The sequence below is a fragment of the Mustelus asterias genome, chromosome 15 (assembly GCF_964213995.1).
Source record: "Mustelus asterias chromosome 15, sMusAst1.hap1.1, whole genome shotgun sequence".
In the NCBI taxonomy this organism is placed as follows: Eukaryota; Metazoa; Chordata; class Chondrichthyes; order Carcharhiniformes; family Triakidae; genus Mustelus; species Mustelus asterias.
The window spans coordinates 11,051,328-11,068,528 of NC_135815.1; the positions used below are offsets into that span (position 1 = coordinate 11,051,328).

The 17,201-nt window shown below is 46.8% G+C and overlaps 1 protein-coding gene across 3 annotated transcripts; it reads left to right on the forward strand.

Moving 5' to 3' along the window:
- The first annotated feature begins 316 nt into the window (after positions 1–316).
- Positions 317–15,338, forward strand: coa6 (cytochrome c oxidase assembly factor 6). 3 transcript variants are annotated; one of them, XM_078229485.1, is made up of 3 exons: positions 317–404; positions 8,869–9,017; positions 13,529–15,338. In XM_078229485.1, the coding sequence occupies exons 2-3, from the start codon at positions 8,874–8,876 to the stop codon at positions 13,622–13,624; spliced, it is 240 nt and encodes a 79-aa protein (XP_078085611.1). In that variant the 5' UTR covers positions 317–404; positions 8,869–8,873; the 3' UTR covers positions 13,625–15,338. The 3 variants fall into 3 exon arrangements, with proteins under 3 accessions (XP_078085611.1, XP_078085610.1, XP_078085609.1); XM_078229484.1 differs by having other exon boundaries at positions 318–404; positions 8,855–9,017; XM_078229483.1 differs by lacking the exon at positions 317–404 and adding an exon at positions 2,998–3,090.
- The last annotated feature ends 1,863 nt before the right edge of the window (positions 15,339–17,201 follow it).

The following is a 17,201-nucleotide window of genomic DNA, read 5'->3' on the forward strand; positions in this document are numbered from 1 at the left end:
CCAACTGAAATAGGGTGAATAATCTCATTCATTTGTATCCACTTGAGTTGAAAATTCAAATATTGAAAATTATGAATCAATGTGAAACAATCATATCTAAACTTGTAATTCACAAACTAGAATAATTTCTAGTCTCAGTAATTTTCCTACAGCAGTATGAACTATGTGTTGATGTGCCTAGTTCATGGTCAGTAACTTCCAGCAATTTAATGCCTTGATAAAAGATGGCGGCGCATCACGTGATATTCCAAGGAATCCGGAACCGTTCCGTGCAGCACGGAAATGCTTCCCATCGACATCCGTTCCCCTGACCATCAGTTCCGGGAACCGTCGCCCGCAGATGTGTAGCCGCCATTTTTAGCTCAGTGGGGAGTGAAGGTTGTGGAGGAGGAAGGAGCCTGGAGGTAAAACTTTAATGAAATAAATCACATTCTATTCACTGTTATATGATCGGATTAAGGATTTTGATGTCGTCACAACTCCCCGGCAGCAAAGGTCGTAATGGCCAGACTTAAGTTGAATCAACAGCGGAGTCCCCAGCACCAGGCCGCAGCTGTGTCCCCGAAAACCTGCCCCCCAATCTGTCAGATACTGACCCGTAACCCCCACAGACACTGACCCCCTAACCCCACAGACACTGACCCCCTAACCCCACAGACACTGACCCCCTAACCCCACAGACACTGACCCCCTAACCCCACAGACACTGACCCCCTAACCCCACAGACACTGACCCCCTAACCCCACAGACACTGACCCCCTAACCCCACAGACACTGACCCCCTAACCCCACAGATACTGACCCCCTAACCCCACAGACACTGACCCCCTAACCCCACAGACACTGACCCCCTAACCCCACAGATACTGACCCCCTAACCCCACAGACACTGACCCCCTAACCCCACAGACACTGACCCCCTAACCCCACAGACACTGACCCCCTAACCCCACAGATACTGACCCCCTAACCCCACAGATACTGACCCCCTAACCCCACAGATACTGACCCCTAACCCCACAGACACTGACCCCCTAACCCCACAGATACTGACCACCTAACCCCACACACACTGACCCCCTAACCCCACAGATACTGACCCCTAACCCCACAGATACTGACCCCCTAACCCCACAGACACTGACCCCCTAACCCCACAGATACTGACCACCTAACCCCACAGATACTGACCCCCTAACCCCACAGATACTGACCCCCTAACCCCACAGAGACTGACCCCCTAACCCCACAGAGACTGACCCCCTAACCCCACAGAGACTGACCCCCTAACCCCACAGAGACTGACCCCCTAACCCCACAGATACTGACCACCTACCCCACACACACTGACCCCCTAACCCCACAGAGACTGACCCCCTAACCCCACAGAGACTGACCCCCTAACCCCACAGAGACTGACCCCCTAACCCCACAGAGACTGACCCCCTAACCCCACAGATACTGACCACCTACCCCACACACACTGACCCCCTAACCCCACAGACACTGACCCCCTAACCCCACAGACACTGACCCCCTAACCCCACAGACACTGACCCCTAACCCCACAGACACTGACCGCCTAACCCCACAGACACTGACCGCCTAACCCCCACAGACACTGACCCCCTAACCCCACAGACACTGACCCCCTAACCCCACAGACACTGACCCCTAACCCCACAGACACTGACCGCCTAACCCCACAGACACTGACCGCCTAACCCCCACAGACACTGACCCCCTAACCCCACAGACACTGACCCCCTAACCCCACAGACACTGACCCCCTAACCCCACAGACACTGACCCCTAACCCCACAGACACTGACCGCCTAACCCCACAGACACTGACCGCCTAACCCCCACAGACACTGACCCCCTAACCCCCACAGACACTGACCCCCTAACCCCACAGACACTGACCCCCTAACCCCACAGACACTGACCCCCTAACCCCACAGACACTGACCCCCTAACCCCACAGACACTGACCCCCTAACCCCACAGACACTGACCCCCTAACCCCACAGACACTGACCCCCTAACCCCACAGACACTGACCCCCTTACCCCACAGACACTGACCCCCTTACCCCACAGACACTGACCCCCTAACCCCACAGACACTGACCCCCTAACCCCACAGACACTGACCCCCTAACCCCACAGACACTGACCCCCTAACCCCACAGACACTGACCCCCTAACCCCACAGACACTGACCCCCTAACCCCACAGACACTGACCCCCTAACCCCACAGACACTGACCCCCTAACCCCACAGACACTGACCCCCTAACCCCACGGATACTGACCCCCTAACCCCACAGATACTGACCCAAACTGTACAGATACTGACCCCCTGCAGCTACTTTATGATAAACAGGACCGATGTTTATGACCAGGGGCCTGTTGGCTCGATGCCTAACATGTTTTGTCAGATTGATGCAACAGCATGAGGTTGGATCCTTGTTCTGGCTCACGCAGACTCCGGGTCTGCCTGCACACTTTACCTGGCGTTAAAATCCATGGACTTTACATGGATCCTTCAATAATTGCCAAGGATCTGACTTTGGATAGGGAACACGAGAAAAAAACAGTTTACATAAACAAAAGGGATTTGTGACTCGCTAATCTGACATTGCTGTGGTAAACTGTTCACTTCCTTTTCCAAACAAAAAATAATTTGTTTATTATCAGACAATGTTGCTCATTATCCTGTTGCGCGTGTAGGTGTGCAGTTTATCTAATTTAGCTTATTTTCTGTTTTGACAATCCACTGCTGAATTACACATTATTATTTTCTCTCCTGTGCGTGGACCAGTAAAGGGAGATATTTGATCAGCCAGTGCCTCATGAGGCTGCTTCACAACTCACTCTCTGCCTTAACATCCAGTTATGTGCATGTGACTGGTTTGGAGCTGACTTGCCCAATCATCCTGGTCTCTGGTCCCTCCTCCCCTCTGTCCCTGTGTTGAACTGTGTAGCCTTCACTTTGCACACTCCACATGCGAGAACAGTCACATTGGGAATCTCCGAGAGGAAAGCAGCTTCCGGAAAGGCAGAGGGAAGTAGAAAACAAGCGAGGTGGAAAATAATTTTATTTAAAAGGAAAAATTTGGTTTGCATCATTGATGCCAGGAGACATTTGAATTACATCAGAGTCCTGGACTCGCCCTTGCTGCTGGATTGATCCTGGGGCAACGGTGGCATTGTGGTGATATCACTGGACTAATAATCCAGAGGCCCAGGCTATTGACCTGGGGAGGGGAGTTCAAATCCCACCATGATGGAATTTAAATTCAATTAATAAATCTGGAAAATAATGGTGACCATGACAACTATCACAGTGGCACAGTGGTTAGCACTGCTGCCTCACAGCGCCAGGATCCCAGGTTCAATTCCAGCCTCGGGTTACTGTCTGTGTGGAGTTTGCACATTCTCCCCGTGTCTGTGCACGTTTCCTCCGGGTGCTCCGGTTTCCTCCCACACTCCAAAGATGTACAGGTTAGTTTGATTGGCCATACTAAATTGACCCTCGTGTCAGGGGATTAGCAGGATAAATATGTGGCGTTACGGGAATAGGGCCTGGGTGGGATTGGTCAGTGCAGACTTGATGGGCCGAATGGCCTCCTTCTGCACTGTAGGATTCTATGATTCCATCATCGATTGTTGTAAAAACCCATCTGATTCACTAATGTCCTTTAGGGAAGGTAATCTGTCGTCCTTACCTGGTTTGGCCTACATGTGACTCCAGAGCCACAGCAATGTGGTTGACTCTTAACTGTCCTCTAAAGTGGCCCAGCAAGCCACTCGGTTGTGTTCAAGAGGGTGGCTCATGACCACCTTCCCCGGACCAACTGGGGATGGGGAATAAATGCTGGCCTTGCCAGCGATGCCAGCGTTTTGTGAATGAGTGAGAAAGAACTGTACTCGGTTTCTGTTGCTGTAATGATAAAACCCTCAGAGACACTTGAGAAAGCCTTTACTGTACGGGCAGTCCTTGACTCTGCAACGTTCCAGTCGTGACACATGGCACTTGCAACATTTATAAATTGACACCCCATTTTGACTTTACAATGTTGATTTTGACTTTACGACGCCATACCAGTGCATTGGTGTTCTGCGCCGCTCACCTGTATGATGGACAGGTCGCACTGTCTTTATTAGGAAACAAGTATATTATTCTGTACAATGTTTTTGGCACAACCGCCGGGTTTTCAGTACGTTTATGTTGTATTTAATAAACGTTCAAGAAGTTCAAGGTTAAACAGGTAACTGATAGTGAACCATGGCATCATTATAACCTCCACACTAATCGAAGAACCTGTGCCAAGGTGTGTGGACATCAACAGTCACTTCAGTGAATTTACTGTGCAAGAGCTGAGAGCGTTTAACAGCGCTGGGTGCTCCATGCGTGATTTCCAGCCTTGCTTCAGCAACCAATCCTCCATTTATACTACTGGGCTTTGACAAAGGGTCATCTGGACTCGAAACGTCAGCTCTTTTCTCTCCTTACAGATGCTGCCAGACCTGATTAGATTTTCCAGCGTTTTCTCTTTTGGTCCCCCATTTATACTATTGTTCCTGTGGGGAAATCAGTTCCAACGTACGATGTTTTGACTTGCAACAAGAATCAATTCTGTCATAGGTGTGAACAAAGAACAGTACAGCACAGGAACCTTGTCTATGCCCCTCATAATTTTATAAACTTCTTTCAGGTTGCCCCTACCTGGCAACATACCTGGCAACATCCTGGTAAACCTTTTCTGTACTCTCTCCAAAGCCTTCACGTCCTTCTGATAGTGTGGCGACCAGAATTGGACACAGTATTTCAAATGTGGCCTAACCAACGTTTTATATAACTGTCACATAATTTGCCAACTTTTATACTCTATGCCCCGGCCGATGAAGGCAAGCATGTCATATGCTTTCTTCACCACCTTTTCCAACTGTGCTGCCACTTTTAAGGATCTGTGGACCTGTACTCCCAGATCTTTGTGTGTCTGTGCTCCTGATGGTTCTGCCATTTATTTCATTGTTCCCACCTGAATTGGATCTACCAAAATGCATCACCTCACACTTGTCCACCCAATTTTCCAGCCTATCTATATCCTGCTGTATTCTCTGACAATCTTCTTCACTATCTGCAACTCCAGCAATCTTCGTATCATCCACAAACTTGCTAATCAGACCAGCTACATTTTCTTCCAAGTCATTTATATATATACTACAAACAACAGAGGTCCCAGCACTGATCCCTGTGGAACACCACTAGTCATGATGTGGAGATGCCGGCACTGGACTGGGGTAAACACAGTAAGAAGTTTAACAACACCAGGTTAAAGTCCAACAGGTTTATTTGGTAGCAAAAGCCACACAAGCTTTCGGAGCTCCAAGCCCCTTCTTCAGGTGAGTGGGAATTCTGTTCACAAACAGGGCATATAAAGACACAGCCTGTCTTGTCTGGAAACAATACACATCTTTTTAGCCTGTCTTGATGCTCTCTCCACTCACGTTGTTTGTTTCTTAAAGACTTGATTAGCTGTAAGTATTCGCATTCCAACCATTATTCATGTAAATTGAGTCTGTGTCTTTATATGCCCTGTTTGTGAACAGAATTCCCACTCACCATAAGACCATAAGACCATAAGACATAGGAGCGGAAGTAAGGCCATTCGGCCCATCGAGTCCACTCCACCATTCAATCATGGTTGATTTCAACTCCATTTACCCGCTCTCTCCCCATAGCCCTTAATTCCTCGAGAAATCAAGAATTTATCAATTTCTGTCTTGAAGACGCTCAACGTCTCGGCCTCCACAGCCCTCTGTGGCAATGAATTCCACAGACCCACCACTCTCTGGCTGAAGAAATTTCTCCTCATCTCTGTTCTAAAGTGACTCCCTTTTATTCTAAGGCTGTGCCCCCGCGTCCTAGTCTCCCCTGTTAATGGAAACAACTTCCCTACGTCCATCCTATCTAAGCCGTTCATTATCTTGTAAGTTTCTATCAGATCTCCCCTCAACCTCCTAAACTCCAATGAATATAATCCCACGATCCTCAGACGTTCATCGTATGTCAGGCCTACCATTCCTGGGATCATCCGTGTGAATCTCCGCTGGACCCGCTCCAGTGCCAGTATGTCCTTCCTGAGGTGTGGGGCCCAAAATTGCTCACAGTACTCCAAATGGGGCCTAACCAGTGCTTTATAAAGCCTCAGAAGTACATCCCTGCTTTTGTATTCCAAGCCTCTTGAGATAAATGACAACATTACATTTGCTTTCTTAATTACGGACTCAACCTGCAAGTTTACCTTTAGAGAATCCTGGACTAGGACTCCCAAGTCACCTGAAGAAGGGGCTTGGAGCTCCGAAAGCTTGTGTGGCTTTTGCTACCAAATAAACCTGTTGGACTTTAACCTGGTGTTGTTAAACTTCTTACTGTGAACACCACTAGTTACAGACCTCCATTCAGAAAAACACCCTTCCACCGCTACCCTCTGTCTTTTATGGCAAAGCCAGTTCTGAATCCATCTAGCTAAATTCACCCTTGAGCCCATTGATTTAACCTTTTGCACCAGCCTGCCATGAGGGGCCTTGTCAAATGCTTTACTAAAGTCCATGTAGACAACATCCACAGCCCTTCCCTTGTCAATCATTTTGTCACCTCCTCAAAAAATGTAATCAAATTAATGAGACATGACCTTCCTCGTAAAAGACCATGCTGTCCGTCGCTAATAAGACCATTCAGTTCCAAATGTATATAGATCCTATCCCTAAGAATCTTCTCCAACAGTTTCACTATCACTGACGTCAAGCTCACTGGCCTATAAATACTCGGGTTATTCTTACTACCCTTCTGAAATAACAGGACAGCGTTGGCTATCCTCCAATCCTCTGGGAGCTCACCAGTGGCCAACGAGGAAAAACAGATTTCTGTTGGAGGCCCAGCAATTTCCTCTTTTGTCTCCCTCACTAATCTGGGATAGATACCATCTGCCCCTGGGAATTTGTCTATCTTAATGCTTTTTAATACACCAAACACTTCCTCCCTCGTAATGATGACTTGCTCTAAAGCGTTTACATTCCCCACCGAGACACCATCAATCGGTGTGTCCCTCTCCTTTGTGAATGCCAATGCAAAGTACTCATTAAGGATCTCACCCACTTTCTTTGGTTCTACCTATAATTTCCCTCCTTTGTCCTTGAGTGGACCAACTCTTTCTCTAGCTACCCTCTTGTTCCTAATATATGTATGAAACGCCTTGGGATTCTCCTTAATCCTGCCTGCCAAGGACATTTTGTGACCCCTTTCTGCCCTCCTTGCTCCCTGTTTGAGTTCTTTTCTACTTTCCCTGTATTCTTCAAGTGCTTCATCTATTCTTAGTTGCCGAGATCTTATGTGTGCATCCTTTTTCTTTTTGACTGGACTCGCAATTTCCCTGGTCATCCACAGTTCCCGAATCCTGACTTTCTTTTTCACGGGTACATGCCTGCCCTGCACTCTGATCAACTGCTCCTTAAAAGACTCCTACATGTCAGATGTGGATTTATCTTCAAACAGCCCCTTCCAAACAACAGCCTCTCCCAAACAACTGCCTCCAAATCCTGCCTTATCCGGTTGTAGGGGAGGTGATGGCCTAGTGGTATTATCACTAGACTACTAATCCAGAAACTCAGCTAATGTTCTGGGGACACGGGTTCGAATCCCGCCATAGCAGATGGCAGGACTTGAATTTTTTTTAAAATTGGAATTAAGAATCTACTGATGACCGTGAAACCATTGCCGATTGTCGGAAATCATAGAAACCCTACAGTACAGAAAGAGGCCATTCGGCCCATCGGGTCTGCACCGACCACAATCCCACCCAGGCCCTACCCCCATATCCCTACATATTTTACCCACTAATCCCTCTAACCTACGCATCCCAGGACACTAAGGGGCAATTTTAGCATGGCCAATCAACCTAACCCGCACATCTTTGGACTGTGGGAGGAAACCGGAGCACCTGGAGGAAACCCACGCAGACACGAGGAGAATGTGCAAACTCCACACAGACAGTGACCCAAGCCGGGAATCGAACCCAGGTCCCTGGAGCTGTGAAGCAGCAGTGCTAACCACTGTGCTACCGTGCCGCCCGTCTGGTTCTCTAATGTCCTTTAGGGAAGGAAATCTGCCATCCTTACCTGGTCTAGCCTACATGTGACTCCAGAGCCACAGCAATGTGGTTGACTCTCAACTGCCCTCGGGAAACTAGGCATAGACAATAAATGCTGGCCAGTCAGCGACGCCCATATCCCATGAATAAACTTTTTAAAAGTTAGCCTTCCCCCATTTTAGCACCTTAACCCCTGGGACAACACTGCATCAGTGTACCCGAACAGGTGCCAGAGTGTGGCGACTCAGTGATTTTCACAACTTCATTGCAGTGTTAATGTAAGCCTACTTGTGACACTACTTGCGGCACGGTAGCACAGTGGTTAGCACTGCTGCTTCACAGCTCCAGGGACCTGGGTTCGATTCCCGGCTTGGGTCACTGTCTGTGTGGAGTTTGCACATTCTCCTCGTGTCTGCATGGGTTTCCTCCGGGTGCTCCAATTTTCTCCCACAGTCCAAAGATGTGCGGGTTAGGTTGATTGGCCATGCTAAAATTGCCCCTTAGTGTCCTGGGATGCGTGGGTTGGAGGGATTGGTGGGTAAATCTGTAGGGATATGGGGGTAGGGCCTGGGTGGGATTGTGGTCGGTGCAGACCCGATGGGCCGAATGGCCTCTTTCTGTGCTGTAGGGTTTCTAAGATAATAAATAAACTTTATGAACTTTAAAACTATATCCGTATTAATATAAATTAGGTATCATTTCTCAGGAAGGATGACTGCTCCTACAGCCGAGGAGAGGAAGACATGTTGGGGAGCGAGGGATAGGTACTGGCAGTGTCTGGATGAGAGCAATAAAGATTCTCCAGAGTGTCAGAAGTTAAGGACGGTATTTGAAGGCAACTGCCCGCAGCAGTGGGTGAGTATTAAAATCAAGGTTGTGTTTCCTTTTAAGTAATAACACAAGCTTTTAAGATTCAGCCGATCTTAACATATCTCGCGGTGCCAGGGACCCGGGTTCGATTCCAGCCTCGGGTCACTGTCTGCGTGGAGTTTGCACGTTTTCCCCGTGTCTGCGTGGGTTTCCTCCGGGTGCTCCGGTTTCCTCCCACGGTCCGGAGATGTGCGGGTTAGGTTGATTGGCCAGGTTAAAATTGACCCTAGTGTCAGGGGCATTAGCAGAGTAAATGTGTGGTGTCATGGGAATAGGGCTTGGGTGGGATTGAAGTCAGTGCAGGCTCGATGGGCCGAATGGCCTCCTTCTGTACTGTAGCGATTCTATTCTATTCTATTCTATCTAACTCAAATAAACCTGCTCCCACTTTACTGCAACAGGTCTGCAGCGAGATTTCTGCATCATTCAGTTTTAGGGGTTATTTCCAGCACTGGCCCCTCACTGGGGGAACTAACCTTAAATCAGAACAGAAGATCAGTTCGCAACTTGAAAGATGTGCAGGTTGATGAGAATGTGGGTTTAATCTATATACAAGAGCCCACAGCTAATTAATCATAGAGTGTAGAGGTATATATCACAGGAAAAGGCCCTTTGGTCCATCGCATCTGTGCTGGTCAAAGACAAACCACCCAACTATTCTAATCCCCTTTTCCAGCACTTGGCCCAGAGCCTTGTATGTCTTGGCATCGCAAGAGCATATCTAAATACTTCTTAAATGTTATGAGGGTCTCTGCATCCACCACCCTTTCAGACAGTGAGCTCCAGACTCCCGCCACCTTCTGGGTGAAAACGTTTTGCCTCACATCCTCTCTCAGCCTCCCGACCCTTATCTTAAACCTGTAACCCCTTGGTCATTGATCCCTCCAACAAGCAGAAAAATGTCTTCCTGTCTCCTCTATGCCCCTCATTATTTTATACATCTCAATCCTGTCCTTCCTCAGTCTCCTCTGCTCCAGAGGAAAACAATCCCAGTCTATCCAATCTCTCTTCATTCCTAAAACACTCCAGCCCAGACAGTATCCTGGTAAATCTCCTCTGCATCACATCCCTCCTATAATGTGGATTCCAGAACTGCTCACTAACACTCCAGCTGTGGCCTAACCAACATTTTATATAGTTTCAGCATAACCTCCCTGCTGTTAATCTCTATGCCTCGGCTAATAATGGCAAGTATACCATGCGCCTTCTGACCACTTCACTTGTCCTGCTGCCTTAAGGGACCGGTGTACATGCACACCAAGGTCCCTCTGATCTTCTGAACTCCGATGAAGGGTCATCCAGACTCGAAATGTTGGCTCTATTTTCTCTCCACAGATGCTGTCAGACCCGCTGAGATTTTCCAGCATTTTTTGTTTTTGTCTATCTGATCTTCAGTGCTTCCCAGGGTCCTGGCGTTCATCATGTATTCCCTTGTCTTGTTTGTCCTGCCCAAGTGCATCACCTCACACGTATCTGGATTGAATTCCATTTGCCACTGATCAGCCCATCTGACCAAGCCGTCTATACCCTCCTGTCATTTAAACTATCCTCCTCACTATTTACCACCCTACCAATTTTCATATCATCAGTGAACTTACTGATCAACCCCCCCCCCCCCTACATTCAAACCTAAATTATTTATATAAACCACAAACAGCAAGGGCCCCAACACTGATCCCTGTGGGACCCCACTGGACACAGTCTTCCGTCTGGAAAACACCCCACGACCAAACACCCTCTGCTTCCTGCCACTCAGCCGATTCTGGATCCCAGTTTGCCAAATTTCCTTGGATCTCATGGGTTCTTACCTTCACTAACCGTCTCCCATGTGGGACCTTGTCAAAAGCCTTGCTAAAGTCCAAGAAGACTATATCAAATGCATCTATACATTGTGGTCGGTGCAGACCCGATGGGATTCTATGATTCTGTGCACATCTGGTCATCTCTTCTAAAGATTCAATCAAGTTGGTCAAGACATGACTTCCCCTTAACAAAACCACGCTGACTGTTCTTGATTAATCTCTGCCTCTCCAAATGCAAACTAACTCTGTTTCTCAGAATTGCTTCCAATAGTTTCCCCACCACCTGAGGTTTGACTGACTGGCCTGTAGTTTCCTGGATTATCCCTTCCTCCCTGCTTGAATAATGTTACCACGTTGACTGTCCTCCAGTCCTCCAGCACTTCTCCTGTGACTTAGAGAGGGATTGAAAATTATTATGTGGAGATGCCGGCGTTGGACTGGGGTAAACACATAAACCTGTTGGACTTTAACCTGGTGTTGTTAAAACTCTTATTGAAAATTATTGCCAGCGCCCCTGCTATTAACTCCCTTGACTCACTCTAATTTGGTCATTCTGACAAAAGGTCGGACTGACCCGTCCAAACTGACCCATTTTATTAGAATGATTAAATACTGAGCGCGAGGAGACAAGCTGGAAGTGTGTAACCACAAGAGAAAAGGCAGCTAAACATTTTGGGTGGAAATGTCTGCAACACTTTCCAATTTCACTTCAGATTTTCCATTTTTTATTCAACTAATTCATGGATGTGAGTTTGGTATTTTAACACAGTTGTTATGGATCACAATACTATAATTATTGAAAGTACAATCCCGTTTGCTGTAACCTAATGAGTTAGCCACCTTTTGGTAAAAATTAAATTTGCTTGTTAAAATTTGCTGGCCAGCAGGTGGTGCTGTGATGCCAGAGTTTTAACCTCCGAGGTTTAGGGTTGGGCCTGAAATCTCTGTTCAATCAGCTCAAGGCCATGCCCATTATAATTGAGAAGACTTCTTCATCCACAGTGTCAGGGCTGGGATGGTTTGGGGGAAATAGAGAGGGGGAAACAGGAAAATTGGGGGACACAGAAACTCACTGTTGCCTTCCAGAAGCCATGATGTGGGGATGCCGGCGTTGGACTGGGGTGAACACAGTAAGAGTTTTAACAACACCAGGTTAAAGTCCAACAGGTTTATTTGGTAGCAAATACCATTAGCTTTCGGAGCGTTGCTCCTTCCAGAAGTCCTTCCAGAAGTGACGGACTGCGACATATCCACTCACAACGACTGAAAAGCCATGGCTGAGACCAACCGTAAAAGGATAAGGAACAGTAGCTGGATTAGGTTATTTGGTGCTTTGAGCCTGCTCTAGCTTTCATCAAGATCATGGGCTGATGTTCCACCTCAACAATGACAGCATGGTGGCTCAGTGGTTAGCACTGCTGCCTCACAGCACCAGGGACCCGGGTTCAATTCCAGCCTTGGGTCACTATCTGTGTGGAGTTTGCACGTTCTCCCTGTGTCTGAGTGGGTTTCCTCCGGGTGCTCCGATTTCCTCCCACAGTCCGAAAGATGTGCGGGTTAGGTTGATTGGCCATGCTGAATTGCGCCTTAGTGTCAGGGAGATTAGCAGAATGGGGTTACGGGAATAAGGCCTTGGTAGGGTTGTGGTCAGTACAGACTCGATGGGCCGAATGGCCTCCTTCTGTACTGTAGAGATTCCATGAACAACACCTTCCTGCACTATCCCCATATTCCCTTAATCCTCATTACCCAGATACCTATCGATATCCGCCTTGAAGATACTCAACGACTGAGCATCCACCACTCTTTGGGTAGGGAATTACAAAGATTCGGAATAAGGAAAGCTTTCCTCCTCCTCAGTCCTAAAGAGACCACCCTCTTGTTTAGATTGATCCTGTGTTCCAGATTCTCCAGCAGGGGAAACAGCCTCCCAGCGTCTATCCTCCAGAATTTTATGTTTCAGTTACATCACCTCTGACAAGGAATATAAGGAAAGCATGAAAATTCCTTAAAACTAAAGTACATAGAGAAAAAAATCAGTAACTTAAGTTTAAATACCGTCCTGTGCTCTCCATAGTGAAAGGAGTCTTTGCCAACAGTGGTGATAATCTATTGTGGGAGGAGTATTGGGGGGGGCGGGGGGAAGAGAGAGAGAGAGAGAGACAGTGGTGTAGTGGTAACAACACTGGACTAGTAATCCAGAGGCCCCAGACTAACGCACAACATGGGTTCAAATCCCACCACGGTAGCTGGTGGAATTTAAATTCATTCAATAAAATCTAGATTAGAAAGCTAGCTGATCAGTTGTTGATTGTCAAAAAAAAAACGTGACTCCACACCCACAGCAATGTGGTTGACTCTTAATTCCTGTCTGAAATGGCCCAGCAAGCTACTTAGTTCAAGGGGCAAATTAAGGATGGACAATAAATGCTGGTTTTCCAGTGACGCCCACATCCAGCGAAAGAATTTTAAAAAAACACTACATAGTTGGTGATGACATTGATCTTTGGGTGGTGTGTTACCGTAACGAGGCTCAACAGTAATAGAGGGGAGTCCTGTTCTTGTTGAAGAAGATCTGAGTAACGTCAGCAACTTCTATAATCAAATATTAAAGAATGAAGCCTATTAATATTTAACATATGAGCTACATTGCCATTGGCTAAGTTATAACTGACTCTACTCTTCATTCGTCAGGTAAAGTACTTTGACAAAAGGAGAGATTACTTGAGATACAAGGAGAAAATGCAAAGGGAAGGATTTCAGCCACAGGAGAATGTCACCAAACTATAGCTGTCTGAGGCAGTCGGCTGTCCAAGACCACGTGGCTGTCGGTATCCCGCTCTGACGGACTCTCCACAGAAGCTGAAATCATTGATCCTGAAATTCCTTGTGGCTCCTGGGGAGACGGACGGGTTGAGAGATCGGCTGCAGTCAGCGGGCGGCAACTGTGGTCCTTCTTCATTGACAATTCCACCCGGTTTCCGGCTGCCGGTAGCTTTACCCTGGGTCGTGACTCACTAATCTCACATGGCCACACTTGGGAGAAGGGCAGTTACAACAGTGTACACACACAACACAGTGTACACACACAACACAGTGTACACACACAACACAGTGTACACACACAACAGTGTACACACACACATGTCTGCCACTCGAGATTTCCTCTCTTCACTACTGATAGTGAAATTGTAAATGTGTTTTATATTGAACATATGAATTGGGAAGCGGAGGAGGCCATTCGGCCCCTCCAGTCTGTTCTGCGATTTGATAGGATCATGGCTGATATGATTGTGATCTCAGCTCCACATCCCCCCCTCCCCCCCCCCCCCCCCGGATACCCTTTGACCATTTACAATTTTGCTATAGATCGTGAGCAGAAGATATCATGTTCCTATGAGAGCACCATTGCACTATCTTCTTGGTGGAACGATAGAGTGACCATTCTCTTGCTGTAATGTTATTTAGCACTGCTGCCTCACAGCGCCGGGGGCTCGGGTTCAATTCCTGGCTTGGGTCACTGTCTGTGCGGAGTCTTCACGTTCTCCCCGTGTCTGCATGGGTTTCCTCCGGGTGCTCCGGTTTCCTCCCACAGTCCGAAAGACGTGCTGGTTAGGTGCATTGGCCAAGCTAAATTCTCCCTCGGTGTACCTGAACAGGCACCGGAGGGTGGCTAGGGAATTTTCACAGTAACTTCATTGCAGTGTTAATGTAAGCTTACTTGTGACATTAATAAATGAACTTAAACTTAAAAACTTTGAAAAAATTCCTCAGAGGGAATAATTCCCTTTCCTGCTGCTTGACCCACTTAAATTATAGCGGCAAATTTCTTCCTGCACCAGTGACTGAGCTGTGACCACCTGCTGTTAACTCACTTCAAAATGCACTCTCCAGATATAAGCCAGGGTTTCGAAAGGCAAAATATCAAACTGAGCAGGTAGGTAACCCTGGGACAACATTCCTCATCCGTTCACTGTGTTGAAAAAGATGGGCTGAATGTCCTACTGTCTCTTAATGTCCTTTACTGGAAAACCTAAGGAGATCACTGAATAAATTATGTTAAAGATCGGACTCAAATGCTTTAAAAATTAAATTAATTTTGTAGGACCAGAGTTTTCTAGCCAGTAGCATCCCCCCAGAACATTGGTCAGGGTCAAATGTCTATGTTGGAATGTAGTATGGAGATAGTGCTCCCCCTGCTGGCGTACCAGTGTAACGAGCTGGATTCCTGTTGACGGAGAACTGGCCATTTCCATCATTAAACTATTAAAATGTACTCTTTATTTTAAATCGATGCAGCTGCCCCTTTAACTGTGCACAGTTTAAAAAGCAAATCAAGTTTTAGAAAAAAATGGCCTTGAAAAATCTTGATTTCACAATTTGTCATTTCAAATAATTTAGTGTTTATACAGAACACAAAATACTCAGCTAGCTCACTGATTTGGAGCAATCTGTATATAAATATATTTAATAAATAAAGTTTACCGTCTGGTGAAAGTGAATTAAACAGTTTGTTGAATGTTTCGACAGCAGCAGTGATTCCTGAAGCTGCCCAGGGTCAGACCATTCTGCACCCTGATAGAAACGGGTGCAATAGATTCATTGCCATCACCAGGTTTAGTGAACATATTGGTGCCAATGCTCTATAATGGCAAAATATACATGTATGCCAACACTCTTAATTGTTGTGTGATATATTTAAATAGCTCCTCTCACGACCGTCATCGGTGACAGACTTGCCCCTTCCAAGTACCAACCATCTTCGAAGGATTGGAATCTGCTGAATGTCTCTTTTTGAAGCCCAGGTGGACGCAGTGAGAGAGATTTACTCACGCTGTTATCATTTACCGAAATCTTACTGGCAGCACAAATTGTATTGCAGCGACCCGAGAGACCAAATATCTGTCTATTCCAGTCTTAAATATATTCAGTGATGGAGCATCCAGAACACTCTGGGCTAAAGAATTCCAAAGATTCACAACCCTTTATGCAAAGTAATTCCTCCTGATTTCAATCCTAAATGATCAGCCCCTTATCCTGAGACGATGCCCCCTCCCCCCTCCCCGATGTTTTATATTCCCCGACCAGCGGAAACATCTCCGAGCCCACCCTATCAAACACCCTCAGAACTTCTGTAGCTTTCAATGCAATCCTCTCCTTGTCTAAAGTCCAGAGAATATAAGCACAATTTACTTAACCTTTCATTATAAGACGACCCCCAGATCCCCGGGGCTAATCCAGTGACCCTTTGCTCCTTCACCTTCCACCTCCAATGTTGTTACAGTTTCCATTCCTATCAAACCCATTCTAAACGAACACATTTACCATTTCACCGGAAATAGCAATCCGAGGAAATCTTCCCCGTAAGCCACCGATGCAAAGCGACCAGATGGATCCAATCCCTTCCTCATCCCCCACTCCTGGGAATTGCCGCAGTAAATTGCTTTCACTGCAAAATTCCTGGCTCAGTTCCAATAATGTTTTCATTTCATTTCTTCAATCAGTGCACCCTGGCCCACCTCTTTCCCCCACCCACCCTGCCCCAATTAAAAGTTGTTGGCTAATAAAACTTCAAGTGGTTAATTCACTGGATCCAGCATCAAGGCTGCTGGGCGATTCTGTTGCCTATTTGATCCTTGGACTGTGTTGATGCAAAACAAATATTGTAAATCACAACTTGAATCTTTCTACAAACACGGAATTTTGAGAAGTAAAGTCTATACATTGTTCTGACTGTTGATCTCTGTGTATCAGTGTTTTTCTTTCGCTGATTTAAGTAAATGGTTCCAGTAATTACCCTCTCACTGATCAGTTCCAACATTAAGCAGTCTGAGGTTACAGAATATTGTCCAGGTCTTGTTGCATTTGGACATGGACTGCAGTATCTGAGTTGTCACGAATAGTGCTGAACATTGTGCAATCATCAGCGAACATCCCCACTTCTGACCTTATGATGGAAGGAAGGTCATTGATGAAGCAGCTGAAGATGGTTGGGCCTAGGACACTAACTCAGGAACTCCTGCAGAGATGTCCTGGAGCTGAGATGATTGACCTCCAACCACCACAACCATCTTCCTTTGTACCAGGTATGACTGCAACCAGCGGAGAGTTTTCCCCCTGATACCCATTGATTCCAGTTTCACTGGGGCTCCTTGATGCCACACTCGGTCAAATGCTGCCTTGATGTCAAGGGCTGTCACTCTCACCTCACCATTGGCGATGAGCTCTTCTGTCCATGTTTTAACCAAGGCTGGAATGATGTCAGGAGCTGAGTGACCCTGGCGAAATCTCCCCTTAACCTTTCTTCTCCAAGGAAAATAGTCGCAATTTATCTCTTTTCACTGAATTCTCATTGTTAATATTTTCT